Genomic DNA, 21,529 nt, shown 5'->3' on the forward strand with positions numbered 1-21,529 from the left:
ACTACCACACTATAGTTATTTCAAGTTTAAGCATTGGATTCAGTATGTCTATTTATAAAAATTATTCAGTAGTACTGATTCTTTCTAAAATTTGCGTTTTAACCATGGGAGGTCAATTGGCAAGGCCTGTTAACAACATTAGGGTTTTTTCTTTTTTTTTTTGTCATTTTTCTACAATACACGGTCAACAAAAGCGAAAGATTAAGTGGGACCCTTTGCCAACAACCTCACATTTCTTAATTCATATAAATGCAGACAGATATAACAGCCTGGGATCTGTCATTTAATGACCTCCAGTTCATGGGACTCAACATTCTTACAGATTCCACATCCGCGTTCCTGTTCAAGCTGCTGTGATAAGTATTTATTGCACATTCGTTTAGGGCTCCCTCTCAGTGGATCCTCTTGAGTTTGGTGAGTTAAGTGCTATGACTCAAGGGAATTTTTTAATATTCTTGTGAATCAGTGATGCCTTCTGCAGAAATGAAGATTTTCATGTAGATGATGAAATGTCATCTCAACATAATACCCTGGGGAAGATAACACTTGCTCCCAAGAGGGAGGGGCCTGGCATCTTGAGTCATGCCTTGGTGATGAGAATTTTTAGTTTTTCCAACCCTCACTCTTGATTATTTTTTTAATCCTAAGAAATGACTTTTCCATTTTAAAATCTTTGCCTCCCCCTCCCCCCAGGTTTTGATTAACGACTGTCAGCCCCCTCATCCCTGTGTAAGACCACCCATTCAAGTATAAACACAAATGAGAATGTGGTGCAGTGAGGTTGAAAACAGAAGTCTCATGTTTAATATCTAACATGACTTTTGTCCTGATGCCCTGTTGATCTTTGCTAAAACATACAGCTTTCCATCCTGCTTTGGATTCCAGCAAAAGCTAAAATACTTCATGAGTTACAGAACTCACCACCTTTACTGAGGGGTGTGGTAAAAGAATCTACTTTGAGCTCCAAAATGATCATCTACAATTCATTTTTAAGTGAAATTCTTTAAAAAGAAATCCCGTTTTTATCTTTTCCTATGGAACAAAGACAGAAATGGAAAGTAAAATATTTCCCCTATCAGAAATTGTCCATGTATTGAAGGCATCCAGGTTGCCTGATGACATCATCGCAGAAGTATGGAGAGGGGCAGTATTCGTTCTTCTTCCAACCTTACTGAAAGTTTTAGCAGTGCCCTTTTATAGGCAGCAGCTTGAGTGTTGGTCTATTTTTAAGGGAGATTTGGACTAAGATGGAATCATTTACTAAATATCTGCATAAGTCTGGAATGTGAACGTATTTTGCCATTAGGATTGAAACTTAACTAAGTATATGTTGAAATATGAAAATGAGCTCATTCATCTTCGCTTTTCCCTTGGTCCTTATTTTCTGGGCTATTTAGGGAAATGTTGATGCTTGAGAGTAGAGCAAAGTGGCAAAAATCCAAGGGATTAAATTTAGTTCTTATGTATGTCTTCCTGCCATAAAATATTTCCAAGTTAGTTAACTAAATTAATTGAACATGCAGTTGTGAAGTGGAATTCTTCAAGGATTTGCTAGTCAAGGCCTGGTTTTCTGACCTAAGTTTTTTTATCTGCATTACAGGATGGCTTCTGAAAAAGGAAGCCCTTCTGGCCTTTATTCCATTTGTTGGAGAGTTACCACTGATGAGAGAGTGTCCACACAGAAATTAGCCTGTGGATGTTTACACACACACACAGGCACCCACCAAACTCTAGACAGCTTTTTTCCCGTGTGTGTGTGTGTGTGTGTGTGTGTGTGTGTGTGTATGTGGGTGGTGTGAGAGACAGAGACAGAGAGAGACAAAGAGAGAGAGAGAGAGAGAAACAAAGGGGGTGGGGGCAGAGAGGGAGAGAGAGAGATCTGATTTCAGTTTCCATGGAAATGGGCTAAATAAGGACTTTAACAGACAGGAGTATGAGTGCAACTTCTTTGCTATTCCCAGCTCAGAACTATTGAGAGAAAATTTGAAATCATTCCAATCCTTTACATTTTTACAAGATCAATATTGTAATTTGGTACCTGTGACATATAGTTTTGGATTCAAACTTTCTTTGTGATGGTGAAATCATGCATCCATTCAGTTAGCCCTGTGAAATCAACTCAAATGAACCCCCACCACACCCCCCAACCACTGATTTGACACTGCACGCATATATACTGCTTTGTCACTCCCCTCGCAGGCTTTTCTGCTCCCTCTCCATGTAGGTGTTGACCTACACCGAGCATTTCCTTCTCAACTCTAAATGCCTGTGGGAGATCAGAATTCTATGGAAAAGAGAGACCAAATTTATATTTTTCTTTGGCCTCTGTTGACTTCCTTTGAGCCCAGGCATGTAGGTACATAGGATTCTTCCTGCTACAGTTTTATTCGACTGTTTGTGATCATATATTAAACTGAGGCCAGGAAATGTGTTTTTCTTTTCTTTCTCCAGAGACAGAGATGTAACACTGTGACCATTAAAGCCAAAGAAGGCACCATATGCAGGGTTTTTATTAAATGACATCTGCTGCTAAACAAACAAAAAACCCAAACCTCTATCTGTAAGACATTAAGTCATATAAACTTCTTTGATTGCTCATTTGGGGAAAAAAAACAACAAAAAAGAACACATACTAACTGCTTTTAAAAAGCACTGAAATATCTGAATGTAAAAAAGAAAGGAAAGGGAAAAAAAGTAAAACTGAAGATATTTCCCTGGCCCACTGCCATTTCTCTCTTTGGTGGTGTCTATCAGAAGATTAGAAACCTGTATGAAAAAGTGAAAGCAATAAGTTTGAAATCTTCTTTACCCTTGGAATTTGCTCTCAAGATTGAAAACAGGATGCTTTATTGGAAGATGGGGTTTTAATATGAAAGGATAGTCAGCTAAGGCCTCAATGTATTTGGCATGAGGCATTTCCCAGGTTTAGTGTGCTAAGTGGCTCGGCGGCTGCTACAGCCTATAAGTTCCTTGTGTAAGCCTAAAGTATTGCCCTCTGGTGAAAGCTGGTCAGATGGAGAGGAACTGTGGGATTGCCAATCATCAGTGGGATGGTTTTCCCTGCTGATTTTGTTTTTGTGTAGGTGTGAGATGACGTAAATACATATTTTAGGTGTCAGAGGAACTCAAGTGCTACAGAATATAGGACATCATTTTCTGTTTCCTGAAGGAGTTGGTCATTTTTTATTCCTGATTTTCTTTAAACATCTTTAACATGCCTTGACTTTAGGTAAAAAATAGAGTTGGTTAATTCTCCTTGATAGACAAGTGTTTTAACTCTTTGTGGGAAATTTTTCTGGGCAAGTTTTCAATTAATTCTACCTGAGCAGGTGTTGCCTGCCACGGATCAAAGTGGTGTGACTCACACTTTGTCAAGCGCGGGTTGCAACTGTGGTATTTTTCCCAGTAGGGTTTGATGCTTATCTGTCTCAAACCTGACCAAGCTGAACTAATAATGTGCTCTAGGATTTGAATATTCCTTTTTAGTTTAAAAGTAATTTATTACTTTCAGAATCACCTACTTTCCTGTTGTGAAGAAACCCAACTAAAATAGTGGGAAACACAAGGTAACACTGGGGTCTCTGTTGAAGAAACAGATAAGACTTCTGAAGGCTGAATTTAGTGATTAATCTGACTGACAAGATGTAATCTTCAGATCAATTGCCATGGATACAACTTTAAAATTCATTGTGATTTAGCCCAAACCTTTACAGAATAATATGCAATTTCAGGAACTTCTTTCATTAGCTGTGACAATAAGAGAGGGACCACATTTTGCTCTCTAAACTATTTTATGTCTAGGGTGAGTATCTTTCCCAGCATCACTAAATGCTTGATATAGATTCTCTTCCCTTTTGTCACCCACTGAAGTTGGACTGCTAAAGGAACGTTTAGCTGTTATGACTACTTCATTGTTAATCATTGTTGGCAGGAGTTACCTTTGATGTTAAAAAAATGCATTGGCTATCTAGACATCCTTTTTATAGCTTTGAAACATCTGCACATTTAGAGGAATGAGAGAAATTTGGCCAAGGAATTATTAAACCCAAGTTGAAACTGTCCTTGTTTGGGCCTAGCATTCAACAACTCTGCTCACAGAATCTAAGTGGAGTGTGAATACGTAACTGTGGGCGGGTGAATTATGGGATCATAGACAATAAAAATAGAACCTGAGTGTGTTTCATAAAGTTACTAAGGAGGAATTATGGATTGAGAATTCAAAAGAAAATGTGGGGTCCTTTTATTTAAAAAGTATAGATTCAGGCTCCATATCTTTTATCTTATGGAGATTCCTGAACAACTCCATTATTCTCAGCTCATGTTTCTACTCATTGCACACAAATTTGATTCATTTCACCTTCCCAATAATTACCTTTTTTCCTGCCACACTCTAAATCTTAGGAACTGCACTAGGGCTCCTCTCGCCAACTTCTCTTTTTTTTTTTTTTTTTTTTTTGCGGTACGCGGGCCTCTCACTGTTGTGGCCTCTCCCGTTGCGGAGCACAGGCTCCGGACGCACAGGCTCAGCGGCCATGGCTCACGGGCCCAGCCGCTCCGTGGCATGTGGGATCTTCCCGGACCGGGGCACGAACCCGTGTCCCCTGCATCGGCAGGCGGACTCTCAACCACTGCGCCACCAGGGAAGCCCCTCCCCAACTTCTCTTAATGTCTACTCCCTGTGTTTGTGTGTGTGTGTGTGTGTGTGTGTGTGTGTGTGTGTGTGTGTGTGTGTGTGTGTTGTGGGGTGGCTGTAAGTTTCTGGTGTTGGATAGTTCTTTCTGTTACTTGTGTGACTTTTCTCCCAAACTGATGTTTCTTATCACTAGGCTTCCCTGGGTGGCACCTCCTTTCCTTGACATGGATGAAAGGTACTGGCTTTCCCATCAAACTAATGCTGCAGATAAACGGCAAATGCCCACTCCTTCTTAAGACTGGGAGTTGGCAAAGTGAAGCGACCACCCCGTATGAACTTCTTCCTTCCTCTCCACTCCTTTTCTCCTTGTCTGGATTGCAAAGCAAAAATTCTAGGTAAATTTCCACAATTCCAGACTTTGGGAGAGATCTCTGTGGTTTGGGGTCACTGCTGTTCTCACCTATGACTTAGAAAAATTCCATCAAATGCAGTTTTCCACTAGAAAGCTGTTAGCACTTTGTAAATTCCAAGAAACATTCACTTCCTCAGGTTTCTTTTTCTTAAAGTGTGTTATATGGCTGGTCTCAGACATGCTCACGCACAGGAAACATATAAAAGGGGAAGATAATATTTTTTATGGTTCCCTACAGATAGCTGAAGCCTTTGGCTTGCCAAATCCCACCGAACCACAGGGCTGGGCCTACTAAAGCATTTTAATGTGCCTCAAATGTGTCAGGTATGTTGTAAAAGGCAGTGTGCATGTGCATGTATGTACTTATGTGTGTATATGTGTTATAGGTGTGAGTGTACATGCATTATGTGTGCCTGGTGTGTGTGTGTGTGTGTGTGTGTGTGTGTGTGTGTGTGTGAAGCAGCGCTAATGGGTCGTTACCAATTTTGGCCAGTCACCTATGGTCCTGGGAGGCATCATGGAATTTGCCTTGGTGATTCTGGAAGGGGGCAAAAGCAGTTCTGGCAGAATGTTAATTTAAAGAATAAAGATGTGAAAGTCTGAGCCAGACATGTTGAAGTTTCACCCTGGAAATTAAGTACATTGTTTTGCCAAAGAGAATCGTATGGGTTTTCCCCAGGATGAGCCTGGAATGGGTGGGTAATAGGAATGGGCCGAGTCTTTGCCATTTTGTGGGAATTAAACGAAGCACTTTATAGATCTCAGTGAGCAGAGTCTTCAAACTTCATATCACATGCTACAAAGTGGGGCTGATATCCCTCCACCTCAACAGAAGGCTTCCCTTTTCACGGCTGGGCAGAGGGTTCTGTAAATGGCACTGTTCAGTCACCCGTGCCTCCTTTGTGCTTCAGGGAGGGCTAAGCAGTGCTTCCCCAGCCTTACCCTTAGGACAACCCAGGTACATTCCTTGTGCCTCAAGTTATGCCAGAGGAAGCACAACTAACAGGTACACGTAGAGTCGTTTATTCTTTAGCTTCCTCCATCCATGTCTACGATATCTAGCTGATGGTTGGGAGTCAAGAGAACTGGGCTTCAATTTGTATATCTGTGTCCAAGACACATCTGTCCTTAAATGTAACCATATGTCCATGGCCGTGATTTCCTATGTGTTCACTACAAGCATTACCGAGATGAATGAGACACATTCTCTCCCTCTCTTGAATAGAGATCACACCCCTTCAAGGATGGCATGCTGCTGCCGCAAGCATAGACCTGGAAAGCTTGGAAATAGGCTGCTCTGCTGCTGCTGCTTTAACAGGGCCCACGTCCACATGTCACCTTTGCTGGCTGCCCCCTGTGTGTGTGTCTATGTGTGGGGAGTGGTTACTGTAACTCTGAGGCTATATATTCCTTTGTTGCAACAGTAAGAATGTGGTAGCGGCCTAGTATTCTTCCTGCCAATAAGAGCATGATGCAGAGGGGTCCTTTCCCCAGTCTCGCCCTGGAGAGTGTGCTCACCTGGTGCTAGAACATAGATTGGACAATGAAAACACGTTTGCAGATTAAATAAATGAGTGAATGAGGAATAAAGGAAGAGTAGTAGGCACTTGGCTGGGCATGAAGAGACCAGTACCTAGAAGCAGTTTTGGCTCCTTGGAGAAAAGATGGTTGAGAAATTGTTGATTGCCCTTTAGCCAAAATGAGGACACTAGGATCACACTCCCAATGAGGTCTTTATTAATTGAGGACAGTTGTTCTTCACCCTTTTGGGGTCGCAGACCTCTTTGGAAACCTGATGACAACTATGAACTCTCTTTAGGAAAATGCACATATGGAACATATAGACACATTTTTGCGTATAATTCAATTCTAAGGAGTTCAGAGTCCCGCCCTCCCACCAACTCATTCATGGCCCCCAGGTTAAGAGCCCGTGATTTAGACACATAGAATTTGGCAGTAAAGTGGCAGAATGGAGAAAGGACTGAGGCTAGGAGCTAGGAGACTTCAATCATAGTCCTGTATCTGCTTCTAACTGGCTCTGTGCGTGTAATTTCACTTCTGCAGGTTTCCATTTTCCTAAGTGAAAAACAGAAGGGTAAGCTTAATTCTATCCAACGGTTCATCTGGTGTCAACATTCTGGAGGGGGAAGAGGCTGGCGTGTCCCACAGGAACAGCATTCCTTCCACCAAGGGCCCTCTGTGGGTCGCCTCCTTGGTAGACGTTGCTTTCTTTGTACTTTGAAAAGAAACCTTCTTTCCCCGGGTCGGCTCCTCCAAACCTTTGCCGTGCTCATTTTAATCTAACCTGAAAATTGACACACAGGCCATAGCTGTCTGCTCACCTCGCTTCCTCTTCCTTGCATGGTGCCCTCACAGATATCAGAGGACTTCAAACACATCACCTGGGCAGAAGGGGGGCAGGTGAGAGGCGGGCTGGGGAGGACAGCCTGACACTGCCTATTCAGGTGAATGGATTTTAGCTCATTCACTTTCCTCTTTGCTTTCTCCTGGACTGGCATGAAACAGAAATAAACAGTTGTAACCACCACGGGGAGGTACTCTGCAATGTGTTGGCTGAAGCCATTCTCAGTTCTTTGCCAGAGAATCTGGTAGTACTAATTTAATATTTTCCTTCGTGTTGCAGATTTACCATGCTTTAAAAAAATAGGAACTTTGTCTTTAAATACCTGGTGCTTTTTATGTAGCACAGACTTAAAAGCAAATTACCCCAAAGGAATGTTCAAATGTCTTCAGACAAGCCGGGCATAGTAATGAAATAAGCGCCCTCCCCTCCCCACTCCATTCCCAACTACCTGTAATCCCTTTCTTTCAAGGATTACAATCCAACTCCACCATCTAGGGCTTGTGCCACCTTCACACTCACTCCACTAAGTGATGATCCAGCCAAATTTTGAATGTCTTAAAATGACCAGGACAACTGCGTTTTTACATAGCCCTAATCCTGGGCTCTGATCTGCACAAATCTGCTTCTCTGTAGCTTTCCATCCTGAGCTCTAGTGCTACTGTGTGGGATGGACAAATTACAAATAATAATGTCTTGAGTTCCTTCTCTATGCCAGGCCTTGCCACGAGTGCTCTCTGAACATCTTCTCATGTTAATCCTTACAGTAAACCCACAATATCACTCAAATGTAGGCTCTCGAGGGCAGATTTTTTTTTATGTGATTTGTTTACTGCTGTCCCCAGTCTCTAGAACAGTATCTGGGTGATATTAGGCACTCAGTAAGTATTTGCTGAATTGAAAGATAGTTACTGTTATTATCGCCATTTTACAGATGAGAAAACAGAGATTCACAGAGATCAAACACTACTATAAGCTGCAGGGCTACTTTAATAGGATCCGAAGGAATAAAAAGCCATTATAAGGAGGATATCATTTGTGTCCAAGAGGCTCTGACTCATGCCACACCCCCAGGGCGGCTGCCCAGCCCACTCGTTCTTGAGATAGACACAGCCACGCTCCATTGCTGGGGCTGGAGGAAAGTGATGTCATGGTCCCAGAATGCCACTTAGAACAATTGGGTGGTGGTTGGTTAAAATAAAAGGGTTATCAAGGGCCTTGTTCAGAGCAGCATATTGCACAAATAACTGTAGCCATGGAGGATGGCATCTGATTAGCTCACTTTTGCCTGAAAATTGAGGGGGTAGAAATGGTAGAAAAGGTAGGAGCAAACACAAACAAATGTCACAAACCAAAGCAAAGCAAAACCCCAAAACCTAAAACCCCCCCAAACCCCAAACAGAGCTTATGAGCTGGAATAATGGCGAAGGAGTTTCATCAGCGATTATCTTATTTTTTCTGTGCAACAAATATGCTCCTTTTAGCCCGAGGAGCCCTCATGCTATTCATTGGGCCATTGCTATAGGACTTAACAATAATGCCCTATTTCAAGTGTCATTTTCTTTCTTGCAAACCCCAAGCTTCTTGTGAATTTACATCTTCTGTTGAGTTTAACTCAATGAGAGAATATCACCCTTACCCTGACTTTTCTTTTTTTCTTTATGAATGGCCAAGAAAGCCCAATATGACAGTTTTTTTTTTTTTTTAGTTGAGCAGGGGAAATATTTTTGATGAATGGAATATTTTCTTTGGTAAACAAACAATAAATACCAACTCAAAACCAACCAAATAAGTTTCTTTGGTAAAGTGGACATTAATGTCTTGGTTGGAATTAATTGAAAAATAAAACTTTTGCAAGTGTTTGCTAGGATTGTTCCTTCCCTCTTTATAGCAATTGAAAAAGTAAAACTTCATGAAGTAAAGACTTAAATTTTGGGGGGATGTGATTCTGACCTATTTTCAAAATGTCTTCTCCATGGTGGGGCTAAACCAATGCTATCAGAGCAATTATTAATAATGAATATTAACAAATAAGTAATAATGATCTAACAATAAATAATAAGTAGTCAATCTTGGCATGCAGACTCCCCCCAAAATAATTCATTCATTCCACAGTCAGAATTCCATAAGCTTAGATTTCAAGTGCTGAAAAGAGAAGTTGACAAGTTTGAAAATGCCCTTCATTTAAAAATACAATATCCCAAGGTGTGCAGAGACCCAATCAAGAGGGAAAACTACTATCTGTCATAAAATAAAGTTCCACATAAGTCATTCTGGTTGACCAAACTGAATGGTTAAATTCTCAACAAAATCTGCTTAATTGGTATGTGTTGTATCAGTTTTGTGGAGTCACTGTAACCCAAGGTGCTCCACGTGGCTGGCACTAAATCAATGGCTGATTTAGAACACGCTCTTCAGAAAATGATTTAGCAACATATGATTTAAGAATAAAACCAATCCCCTCTTCAGCTGTGTTTTATCAATGATAGCCTAGTTGCAGGCCCCTTGGAGAGAGAATTGATCGCAGATCTATTATGCGAACTTGCCCTTTTTCGAGGATTGCATTTGTCCTTAGATTAAAGCTCATTATCTTCTAGTTGAGTGCATAACACATTGGTATGATCACTTAGTGTGTTTGCAGGAGAGCTTGAACAAGTGTGTAATGCACTAGCTATGATCCCCTGCACATATATTTAGAACTGTGTGAACAACAGTACATGAAATAGAAAGCACAGGTTTGCACTTGGTGTAGTTACATCTGAATCATTTGGGAATTTTTGCTGTCTGGAAAGACAATGGTAAACCTAAATCCCAAACATTACCCAGACATTAAAAAAAAGTCTGCCTTATGGCCAATAAGTCCTATGTTTCTTCCTTGGAAATGTACTTTGAAGGGAGTAGTAGCCCTCTTATGAGAAGATCTAAAATTGGCCTGCCCTGTCTTAGGCATGCTAAAATGATGGAAACCCTCCAGTGGTGTGACCCTGGGTGAGTCACTTTATTCTCCTAGGTCTCAGTTTCCTCCGCTGCAGGGGATGGGGAAGTTGCACAGTACATCCGCTAAGGTCCGGAAAGGTAAGGTGCTTTGGGGAAATGCTTACCACTACAGATGTCTAAATAAGCTACGTCTCTAAAAGGGAAAAGTACTGTAGACATTTACCTCAAGTGTGACCAGGTTTTAGCTTCATTTTTATAGACTTAAAGAAATGCAGGGGTCGGGGGCAACATACACAGCCTCTTCAGATCAAACCATTTCTGTTTAGATCCTGTAGATACTGCAAGTCAACAGTATAAACATCTAGGCTCGATAATGTACGGAAGGGCCGTGCAAGGAAGTAGAGGGGTACCAACGAAGGTGGGGGGGCGTGGGGACCAGGAAGATGAAAGTGCAGCCAGGTTAGCAGGAAAGCTTGACTGTCATCGTTGATAGATTTATGGTGGTGATTACATCTTCCAGTCATTTCCATTTATCTCACTTTCAGCCCTTTATGTCTGCCTGAAGTTCTCAGTTTCAGGACTTACAAAGTTTCAGGACTTTTCTTCTCTGTATCTCTGAGCAAGCATGTCTCCTGAGCAAAGGCAGACTGGCACTACAAGTGGGAAGCTGTGGCAGATAACCATGTCAGTGTTCATTTCTCCTTCCTCAGCTATGTGTGGGCAGATGTTATTTCTGGGCATCCATGCAAAAAAAAAAAAAATGCATGTAGGGCCAAACCGCAAACAGCTGTACCAGCTGGCCTTTTTTTTTTTTTTTTTTTGTCAAAATGGAAATACTATCTCTGGGTTCAAGTAGACACCTGCTTTTCCTTCATCATGCCAGGTATTTCGGTTTGGCTCTGTGGTTTTGGGTACTCAGAGCCTCTTGCCAAGAGCTGTAAGTAATGAAGCAGATCCATTTGGTGACAAGCAACGAGATATACCAAAATAGAATTGCCTTAACTCTGCATTGCTGGAGCTGTCATTGGTTTAAAGGTATATTAACCAAACCATACCGATGTTAAAAGTATATTGATGGTGGGTGGGTGGGGCGTATGATAAATTCATTCTGGACAACAAAACTGCCTCACCCGGGTGAGTTTAGAGGTGACTCAGTTTCAGTCCATGGGTGATGGCCATTCCGCCATGTGTCTGTTTCTGAGGTTCTGGCTTGCCTTTGGTGGCCAGAACTTTCACAAACATCCCCTTGGGGTGTTGGGGGGATAGATGAGACGGCAAAGACCTTAGACCTTAAACCACAGACGCTGCTTGGAGCTGCCGCTCTGCAGAAGTTCTGGAAGCTTTACTGTTTGAGCGACGCTCGAAGCTATTTCTGCCTTGGCAGCTGACCTTTCAATCAGGAGGTTTTTGTCCCAATACCAGCAACATCTGCAGTGTGAGTAAAAGAGGATTCTGCTTGCTAATAAGCTTTTGCTTATTTGATCTTAGTTTAAGAGACTATGAGTCTCCTAGGGTGTGTGTGTGTGTGTGTGTGTGTGTAAATTTTCTCTGATGACAATCTTTCGTTTTAAAGATTGAAAATATGCAATGCCCATTTCCCCACCTTGTCCTTTACTTTTTTTTGGCGATGCCTATTTCTTATTCTTAAAAACCAAAGAACAACTTTCAATTTGTTTCCATTAACATCATCCCTTTGCTCTTGATAAGACCTAGGGTGAAAATATAACAAGCAGACGCTATCACACTGTTGTAATTTGGTCAACCACTCTGGTACTATCGATATCCACCATTTCTACACACTCAATTTCCTCCCGATTTTCAGGATTTTTCTTCTCTTTCCTTTTTTTCTTAGAGGGTGGCAGGAAAGTCAGTATCACAGGTAAAATGGCAAAGCAGTGAAAGAAGGTGACAAATGCTATTAAAAACAAGCACCTGAACAGTGTACAGGTCAGATTTGAAGGCACAGCTGCAAGAGGAATCAGACCAACAAGATAGCAGAGGTAACTCTGTAAAATAGCTACCCCATGCACTTCCAGGGCATTTTTTACCCACTTCGTTCTTGTGAAATCCTTGCCCAGAACAAAGGTGGATAATAGTGGAGCACAGTTGTCGATTGTGTAGTTAATTCCGTAAATTAAGCATAGCACAGAGATGCAGTCCAGTTCTACTTTCCATAATGTCATGAAACCTATAACTCCAAACTCCACGGACACAACCGTTAGAGTGAGCCAGACATTAATCAGAGAATCTGCCACCAGGAATGCCGAGAAGAAGAGCAGGAACAAAGCACTGATGCAGGAGTTGTGCAGGGGGGCTCCCAGAGAGGAGGCGTATCGATCCATGTACACGAAGGACGGATTGAAGACGATGAACTTCACCTTGGAGGTGACAGAAAGTTTCCTCAGGGTCTCCAGGAGATCATAGAGTTCTTCTCTGTTCGTTTCCATGGTCTTGGCCACCAAAAACATTCTGGAGGCCACTACATCAACCTCATCATTGTACTTTTTAGAGAAGATGATGTCCTCTTGAAAATGTGAAAATTGGGGGGCTTTCAGGAAGGAATTTCTCAACATGTCTGTGAAATTTTTCTTAGGCAAGCCAGTGGTCACGTTGAGTTTCCGAAGGTAATTTAAATAGCTCTCAAACCAGGATATTCGCACAAACCCCTTGGTGTATTCTAGCACGTCTTCTTGGACACTAGTGTTCCAGTATTCTATAGACTCGTATATGTAAAACCCAATCACCGGACTGTAGTTGCTAAAGTACTTTTGCTGGGCAGTAGTGTACTCAATGGTTTGTGTCGCCGTTGCTACGATGTTACTAAGGTCTGACCCTTCACTGACCTGCAGATAGCCCATTAAGGCAAAGGAAATATAAATAAGGTAAAAGAGAACTACAAAAGGCTTGACATAGGTGTTGGTTATCCAGTCACAGTAATAGCGTTTGAGGAAACATACCAATAGGTGACTCTCGTAAGTGTTCGCTTCCTCGCCGTCAGTTGTGTCCTCGCTGAACCTGGCCGTCAGGAGAAACCTGTACCATGCGGGCTTCTCCTGCAATGCCTCGGGCTTTGGGACTTTCCTACAGAAGATACTATGCTGGTAATTGTTTTCTATGTAGCCAGTGAATACCAGGCTGGAACCATAAAACGAGAGTACATAGAGGTAGTTGAAGAAGATTGCGATACAGGAATTGCAGCAGAAAATCCTGGCTGCCTCAATGTTCGTGAAAGGGCTGGCCCCTATGCCAAAGGTGACCAGGTACATGGCAGTGGTGAGAGAAAAGGAGAGCATGGAGTCTGCATAGACTGCTGCAGTTCTCTCTTTAACGTGTTGGTCTTCTCTAGTTTTCCTCCAGGAGGATAACATTTCAAAAGTCCCATATAATCCATGACCTGAGGGGGCAGAAAAAGACCAGATCAAAAATTTTAAAGGCTAATCTCTCTAAAGAGGGGAAACACCTTGGTCCTGGGGAACTACTGGGTCAAAGGAAATATAACCCGTCCTAGGGGTGACAGGTGACAGTAAATGTCACTGATTTCTCCTGTGGAGAGAGAAACTCGTGTTTTAGTGAATCATAAATGTTAAGGGATAGAGGGAAGATAGAGGAGCTGAGATCTTCATGGCTTCCTTCTGGCTCAAGAAAGCTGGGTGGACTTTTGCCTATAAAAATCTGAGTAGACGTGTGCCTGTGTCTTTTGGGGATTATGCACATTGATAGTTTAGGGTTGTTGGTGCAGTTTGCGGAGTATTTGTTTGCCTTGGTTGGTGGAACACTCCAGAGAGGATGCCTGGCCACTCGTCATTTTGCTTGTCATCCCCACAAGTCTGGCTGGAGGTCAGCACAGACTAAGGCGGTGGGCAGAGGGTTCTGAGTTAACGGCTCATCACCTCATTTAAGTTTGGCCAAGTAGAAGGCTTTAGGGAGAAAGAAGCACTGTATTTAATCTGAGCCTTCACAGGAACCTAAATCACAGCCTCTTTTTGCTTCTTCCCCAAATATCAATGCAGGAAGCAATAAATCTGCGAAACAGAGGGAAGCAAAATAAGTAGGGACAAGTTTCAGTGAACAGGAAGGATGGAAGAAGGAACAAGATTCATATGAACTCAGTGGATAAAAATGAAAATTCAGGTTGCAAGTTTGTGGCGTGTCTCTTGTCTTCAGGGATGTCTGACCCGTTTTGGTTGTTTATGGATGGCGTCTCAAGCAGGCGGTGACTCTGCTGGCTTCTCTGCACTCTTTGGCAGTGGCCTCTGAGGGACCGGGCCAGATCAGTAACCTCTCTCCTGAACTACTTAGTGCCTTTGGCTCCTTGGTTAGTATTCCAGTAACCTTGGAACAGCACAGGTATAGTAAGTGCCCGTTTTGACTTTATTCTACTGCCTAAAACCAGATCTAGTTGAACTTCTCCCATCTTTCCTAGTTGGAGCCAGACATTTCCTGGACAGGCCTCCCCAGGTTTCCAGGCCACTGCAACATTGAAAAGACCCACAAAGTGACCTGTTGTGGCTTTCTATCGCCCCTGTCTTGGCACTGAGATCGGCACATCTCATTTTCTGCTTCTACACCTTGGCATAGTCAATCCCATTACTGAGGAGAATAAAATCTTTACCCTGTGGTACAATAGTCTGGTTTTTAAAAATGAATTTAAAATCTCCAGCCAATCGTAATACTGAGTAAAGTGAGTCACTGTTACCTTGTGTTCAGTTATTGAGCGCTTGTCTTCCCTCGTGCCCAGGCTGGTATTTATATATGTATTGTGAAGTCTTGGCCTCAAACCCAAATGCCCATTTCATAGTCACGATGTAGGCCTGTTTCCTCAGAGAGATTTGGCATCTATCTTAATTTACTAGGCACTGCTTTACAGCCACTTTTAGAGGTCAGGTCAAGACTGTCAATTTGATAACTAGCACCGTGGCCCCTATTCAATTGGAGGCACCTAAACTCCCCAGATATGAAGTAAAAAGTGCACTCGTTGACTGGCATACTGTTGTTAATTATGTTTTAGATAGTTAATATCTAGTCTTACCAGGGCAAACTATTTATTGAGTTTGTTGCCACTGTGTTCTCAGGAAGGACCAGCTGATCGTTGATTAAAATAACTGATCCCGGGCTTTCCTGGTGGCGCAGTGGTTGAGAGTCCGCCTGCCGATGCAGGGGACATGGGTTCGTGCCCCGGTCCGGGAGGATCCCACATGCCACGGAGCGGCTGGGCCCGTGAGCCATGGCCGCTGAGCCTGCGCGTCCGGAGCCTGTGCTCCACAACGGGAGAGGCCACAACAGTGAGAGGCCCGCATACCGCGAAAATAAAATAAAATAAAAAAATAACTGATCCCTTGAAATGAGGGTAAAAAAAGTACTTCCGAGGCATCTGCATCCTGGGGAAACAATACTGAACATTTCGTCTGGGGCCATGTAGAATAAGTTCTGGTGGGCAAAACACACTTTAGAGTTTCACTGAAAATGGCAAATGGAATTTTATGTTTTCTTGCTAGAAAGAAAAAAAAGTTTTAAAACAGGGCTTTGGTACTGAGTCATTAAATATGGTAAGAAAATAAAGATGCAGAGAGCAGAATTAGAATTACTCATATAGTAGGATTTGAATTAAATCTGTTTTGCAGTCCTTTTTTACAATTGGTGTGATGTTTTCTAATGATATTATCTGACCCTGACTCTTGTTGGAAAATACAGTAAGAATCCTTTTCTTACCTTGCTGTTGGATGATCTTAGAAGCTAATCGAGGAAAGGACTTTGAGTTAACAGAGCTATTAGGTGAAAAGAATAAGGCATTTGAGGGTCCAGAATGAAAATAATCAGACTCAAGGAGAGGTGGACGTAAGCTGTTCGCCTGTCTCTTGAGATCTGTTGCTGCATTTTAAATGCCGTATCCTTCTGTAGTTTGATCATTTTTGTTGAGTCCTGACTCTTCTTGCACATCACATGTTCTTGGTTCTGGGGGCAGTTCCAGAGGATTCTGGTTTTATTCATAGGGGCTTATGCTTCTCCTTCATTCCTCTTGCTACAGGGGTGTGCATACAGATACAGAGGCCAGAAGAGGAAGCCCTGAGCAAGAATCTGTTTTACCTGATCACTCAGCGTTCGTTGCTAGTCATTGTTGGCCTGGCCTGCAGAGGCCCCCACCTTCATTCCTGATAGGCTAGATTCTTGATTCTCAAGCCACACCCCTCTAGCAGATGCCTACACCCTAAACTCCAAATGGCAGTTGTGCACTGTCTTCAAAGAGCTCTTTGGATTTCAGGGACAACCGCTAACACCATAACTGGGCCTCCTTACTGAAGCTCAGTCAGTCAAGGGAGAGATGAGTGCCAACATAGCTGCGGGCGCCTCCCAGGGATGAATAGCCTGGACTGCCTAGCTGGCACCAGACCTGATTCACAGCTGGGTATTTATGTTGAAGAGGTTGGTCTATTACCCTAATGGAAAGCGGAACTGTGGAGCCCCTATTTTCTGGCCTGGGCTCAAGGGGAGACATGTTCCAAGAGCCGTAGGACATGAGGAATGCTCTGCCCCCCGAGAATGTCTGCTCTGCCCATCATCATAACTGAATTCCCTGTGGTTTGGCCTTCAAGGGTATTCTTTTAAATGCAGCCCCCTCTGGAATAGTGTGTCTACTGAAGCAGCTTCCCTTTGGTCTGGGGAATGGGACAGAGAACGGAGATGGGGAGGGAGTGCAGAGGAAATCATAGGTAAGGAGGATCTCACAGAGACTAACTCCTTCCCAGTTTTTCCTCCAGCCAGCCCGGGTCTTTGTTTTTACATCCATTTCAGAAACTGGGCCAATGAAAACCAAGGAGAGGCAGGGAAGAAAGATTTTGGTACATTCTGTTCCTCTTCACTTTCCTCTCTCAGCAGCTGCCTCCTTTCTTTAGTGTCAACAAATAGATTTAGCCCTTGGTGACCAGAAGCCCTGCACGTAATGGGAGCCTGGGCTCATCATCCAAGGGGCAGGTCCAAGACCTGGGGCAGCCTGAGACCTGGAAGTCAAAGACTGCTGCGTGGTAGTGAGCCTGCCAGGAACTGACCAGCATCCTAGCGCGCTCCCTCTCTTACAGCCACAGTGGTTAAGGCTGATGAATTGCCAGAGGGAACTGCTAAACAATACATACTGATTCTATCAAATTCTGAAGATAAAGAAGCTTTTAAAGTATTCACTTAGTCTTTGAAAAGCACATTCAAGATGTTTGTTTTGGTTCATCGCATGTCTGTATAGTTACGTGCATAGGAACACATGCCTATCAGTGTGTCAAGACACACACACAGGTCCAAGTTCTGATTATTCATGAGTGAATGCTCTGTGGCAGCGCAGGCTTTTAGCCAGGCCCTGGGATAAGGACAGTAGAGCTCTTCACCAGTGTTCAGATACAGTTTATACCAGGAGTGCAATTTAAATTTTATTAGCAGTAGTCTTTGGGATTTTCATCTAGTAAAGTCAAATACCGAAGGATTTAGGCTAATCATTTTTCTTCTTTTCCAAAGAATTTTCTATCTTTCTGTGCAGTTAACTTGCAGGCTTTGGAGGCAATGAAGAGACAAGGCAGCACAGATGATAAATAACACTAATGGTGGAAAATCCTCCAGTCACTTGGGGTGAGTGTCAGGAATACTCACAGATTAAATCTCACTCTCACCCAGACTCCTTTCTGGGACCTGACCAAAGCCTTTGGGATTGTTTACAACCCACCGACGCAGGAATCGACAAGTGAATAGTTGAGAGTTAACCTAACTTTACCCAGTAGATACACTTCCGGAAAGTTGTTCATAAAGTCACTTATATTTTATACGTATTTAATGGTTTTGCTATCAGAGGCAGTCTGGGTGATTTGTTTGTTTATTTTTTTGGCCAATGAATATCACAGGCAAATCGATCTACTTTGTACATTTGGACTTTGTAAGGCAGATGTTTCTTCAGGCCCAGATTCTCCTGCCTTCCCCAGCACACAGAACCACAGCGCGGAGGCTGATGCCTCTGGGTGCTCCTCACATTTTAATCCTTTAATCCTAGCAGGATTTCCTCATCCTGAGTTCTTAAAAGTAAGGAATAACTAAGAAGATGGAGGAGGTAAAATGAGATGGCTTCCAGTTTCAATGGGAAAACATTTAATATCAGGAGACACTGAAGCCGTTGATAGCATGCCTGGCCAGTGCCAGATTTCATATATGGAAATAAAATCACTACATTCTTCTAGAAAATCCATGGAGTGTAATGAATGCATGAGAAAAATCTGCTTAAAACATATTTTATTCTTAGACAAGTTTCACTAAGTAGCTCATGTTTATAGAAAGCTTTTCCTTCCATGACATCCACATAAATTCATCATTTTTGTTTTTCTGAGAAGAAATTTAAAGTGTATATACGTCTGGCCTGAGTAACATCTGTTTTAAGGGAGAAGTTCATTAATTGGGTTGCATTTACACTTTGCCTGTTACGAACATTTACTTTCTACGCTGAACTGTTTGGTTTATCACAGCCTGTTTTGTCTGACAGTTAAGAGTGAGAGTAAAGGTGTACTCTGTTTAAGTTAAGACAGATGCTCACATCAGGGCGAATATACACATCTTACTCTTTCTACCAGAGGCTTGTCACATTTTGGTAATTCTAATCACAGCATTGGGTTTTAATCTGAGAAATGATTTTCCTTCATTCGAGAGGTGCAAATAAGAGTCCAAGAAATGAATTGGCTAATAGCTCTTCCTTGTTTTAAGATAAAGTATTTACATACTCTGTGTGTGTGTATACACGCGCGCATGCACTATATAAAATCAGTGTGTACAACTGTGGCCCATAATATATGCTATGGTCATTGTGTAATATCTCTTCATATAGAAGACATATGTAATATATAAATATATGTATATGTGGCATATCATATTCAAACACATTTTATATATTTACATATAAAATGTGTGAATATATACTATGTAATATAGAGAGAAATATATAGTATTTCTATTCAGACATTTAAACAATATATGTAAGGTTATAAACACATAAAAATGTATATAAACATGAACTTACTGCATGATATATCATATTACATATGATATAGGTAATGTGATTTATAATATGTATTATGCACCCAGATTACACAGAGACACACACACATGTACCTACATACACACACACATGCATACACACACACACAAGATGACTAGTAAGTTGATATGAAATTTATTTTACTGGTGAGGAAGAGAAATGTTAGTGCTGCTACACTAGTCAGTGCAGAGAAGGGGCTAGAATCCCTCCCTTAGGTTCCATCTACACTTTGGTTCTTGGCTGGTGAAGTAGCCTAGGTGAAATGCAGGGTATCCTTGACAATGACTATGAATCTGCTTGCGTTGTGAGCTCCTGTAGACCCATGTGGGCAACACTGCCGGGCCCCAGCAGTGACTTTCTGAGATGCTAATCCAAATGCAACAACAAACTAGGTGTCTCTCCTCATGGTCTTTTTTTTTTTTTTAACCAGCTCAATGTCCTTCCAGCTGTTGCTTCCAGCTGCCAGACCTTCATGGAATTGGCCACTCTCCTATTCCCTAGACTAGTTGGCTAGACCACCCAGAGGATACCCAAGAGACCTGGGTCAGAGATGAAGCACCCTTGCATTCCTCTGCGTAACTGGGCTCTGCCCTCCCGGACTGTGCCCCTAGTCCCGTTCTTGTCTTCCTTTATGGTTAAGGATAGAACAATAAAACGTGTTTGATCCATCCCCTCAAACCTATTTTTCCCCACCCACCCCTTACTGTAAGGAGTGGTGGAGCATAAGAATAAAAAGCCGGTAACTAGCCACAAAACTTGATTACACAGTAGCCTTGTAAATTAGTCCCACAATGAGCACAGGTCATTAGAAAAAAGCTATTCAGGAAAAAACTTTGAAAAATTACTCTCTTATTTCAAATCAGATGTAAACAACAGTGGGAACAACAAAACCCCTATGAATCAATTATTTTTCTAGAAACTACTGAACCTTTTAGTGATTTATATCTAAGCAGAGTATTTCCACAGCATTCTAGCATACTTCTACTCCATCATGTAGATTGTTCTATTGTTGCAAATAATGGACTTCTACGATAACGTAGTAGGTTGAGCCATAAGAAATGACCACTTTTGTCGTTCAAAAATGGTCAGATATTGGTACCAATTTTGTAGGTGAAAAATGGTTGAATATTGACAATTTTGTATTTTATTATTATCTGGCTGATTTTTCCCTCCCACATTTCTCATGACTTTAGAAATATACCAGAATACTCATCAGGAAAGCAAAACTTTGCAGGTTTGCTTAAGTTTAGAGCCAAGATAATTAAGAGTTCCGATTTCTCCATCAGAACGAAATTTCTTGCACAGGAACTTTTACCTCTTTATAAGCCTGAGCTCCGTATACTGCGTCAGATTCTAGGTGGCAGCAAATAAGAACCAATTCTCATAGAACTGAGCCTGAGCTTCTGGTTTCTGCTAAATATAGATAATCTTAGAAACCTGAACGAAGCCAAACATCCTTGCTATTAGCCTCCTCCTAACACTTAATCACATCCTTTCTTCCTTTCCTATCCTTGAATTTGAGTGGCCTGGCTGGATAATGTAGAAGGAAGAGGGAACCCTGGATCTGACATTAGACTGTCTCAAAATCCCAAACATGTGAAGAATATGTTTGGGCTTGAAGAATATTTTTCTTGAAGAAAAGTTTTCGTCTCATCTGGGCTCTGAGTCTCTTGTATCTTAATAAATGCAAAGCAACCCTTATAAATTAGATTACCACATAGAAAGTAATATCCCAAGTATCTTTCACCGCAACTTCACTTCTCCCCTTTTAGCTGTACAGAATGTACATGAGGCACCAAACCTGCCAGATGAAGAAGGAAGAAAACCTTCCTTCTGTTGCCTTCTATATTCTCCAGCATTCCATTCCTTTCCTGATTTGTGTCTGATCAGCAAAGCTGTGGAAATATTAAGCCTGTAAGGAGAGCTTGCATGTGCAAAACCTGTGCCAATTTCTTAAATCATACCCAACTGCAGGGCAACGTTGTAAATCCTCATCCTTTAAAGGAAATTCCATAACGGATTAACATGATGAGTGTGAGATGTTTACAAATGGCAGTTCAGGTACCTCAATACCTGGTGTTAACATAGTTTGGAAAGAAAGGCTATTACGTTACGCATAAGGGGCATGGA

The 21,529-nt window shown here is 42.0% G+C and overlaps 1 protein-coding gene across 1 annotated transcript in view; it reads right to left on the bottom strand.

Annotated features, from left to right (window-relative positions):
- Positions 1 to 12,083: 12,083 nt before the first annotated feature.
- The window catches only part of PTCHD1 (patched domain containing 1), a 50,064-nt gene continuing 40,618 nt past the window's right edge, over positions 12,084 to 21,529 (bottom strand). The window contains exon 3 of the mRNA XM_060138023.1: positions 12,084 to 13,738. Coding sequence (XP_059994006.1) covers positions 12,084 to 13,738 — 1,655 coding nt within the window. The remainder of the gene's footprint in view (positions 13,739 to 21,529) is intronic.

The sequence above is a fragment of the Lagenorhynchus albirostris genome, chromosome X (assembly GCF_949774975.1).
Source record: "Lagenorhynchus albirostris chromosome X, mLagAlb1.1, whole genome shotgun sequence".
NCBI lineage: Eukaryota > Metazoa > Chordata > Mammalia > Artiodactyla > Delphinidae > Lagenorhynchus > Lagenorhynchus albirostris.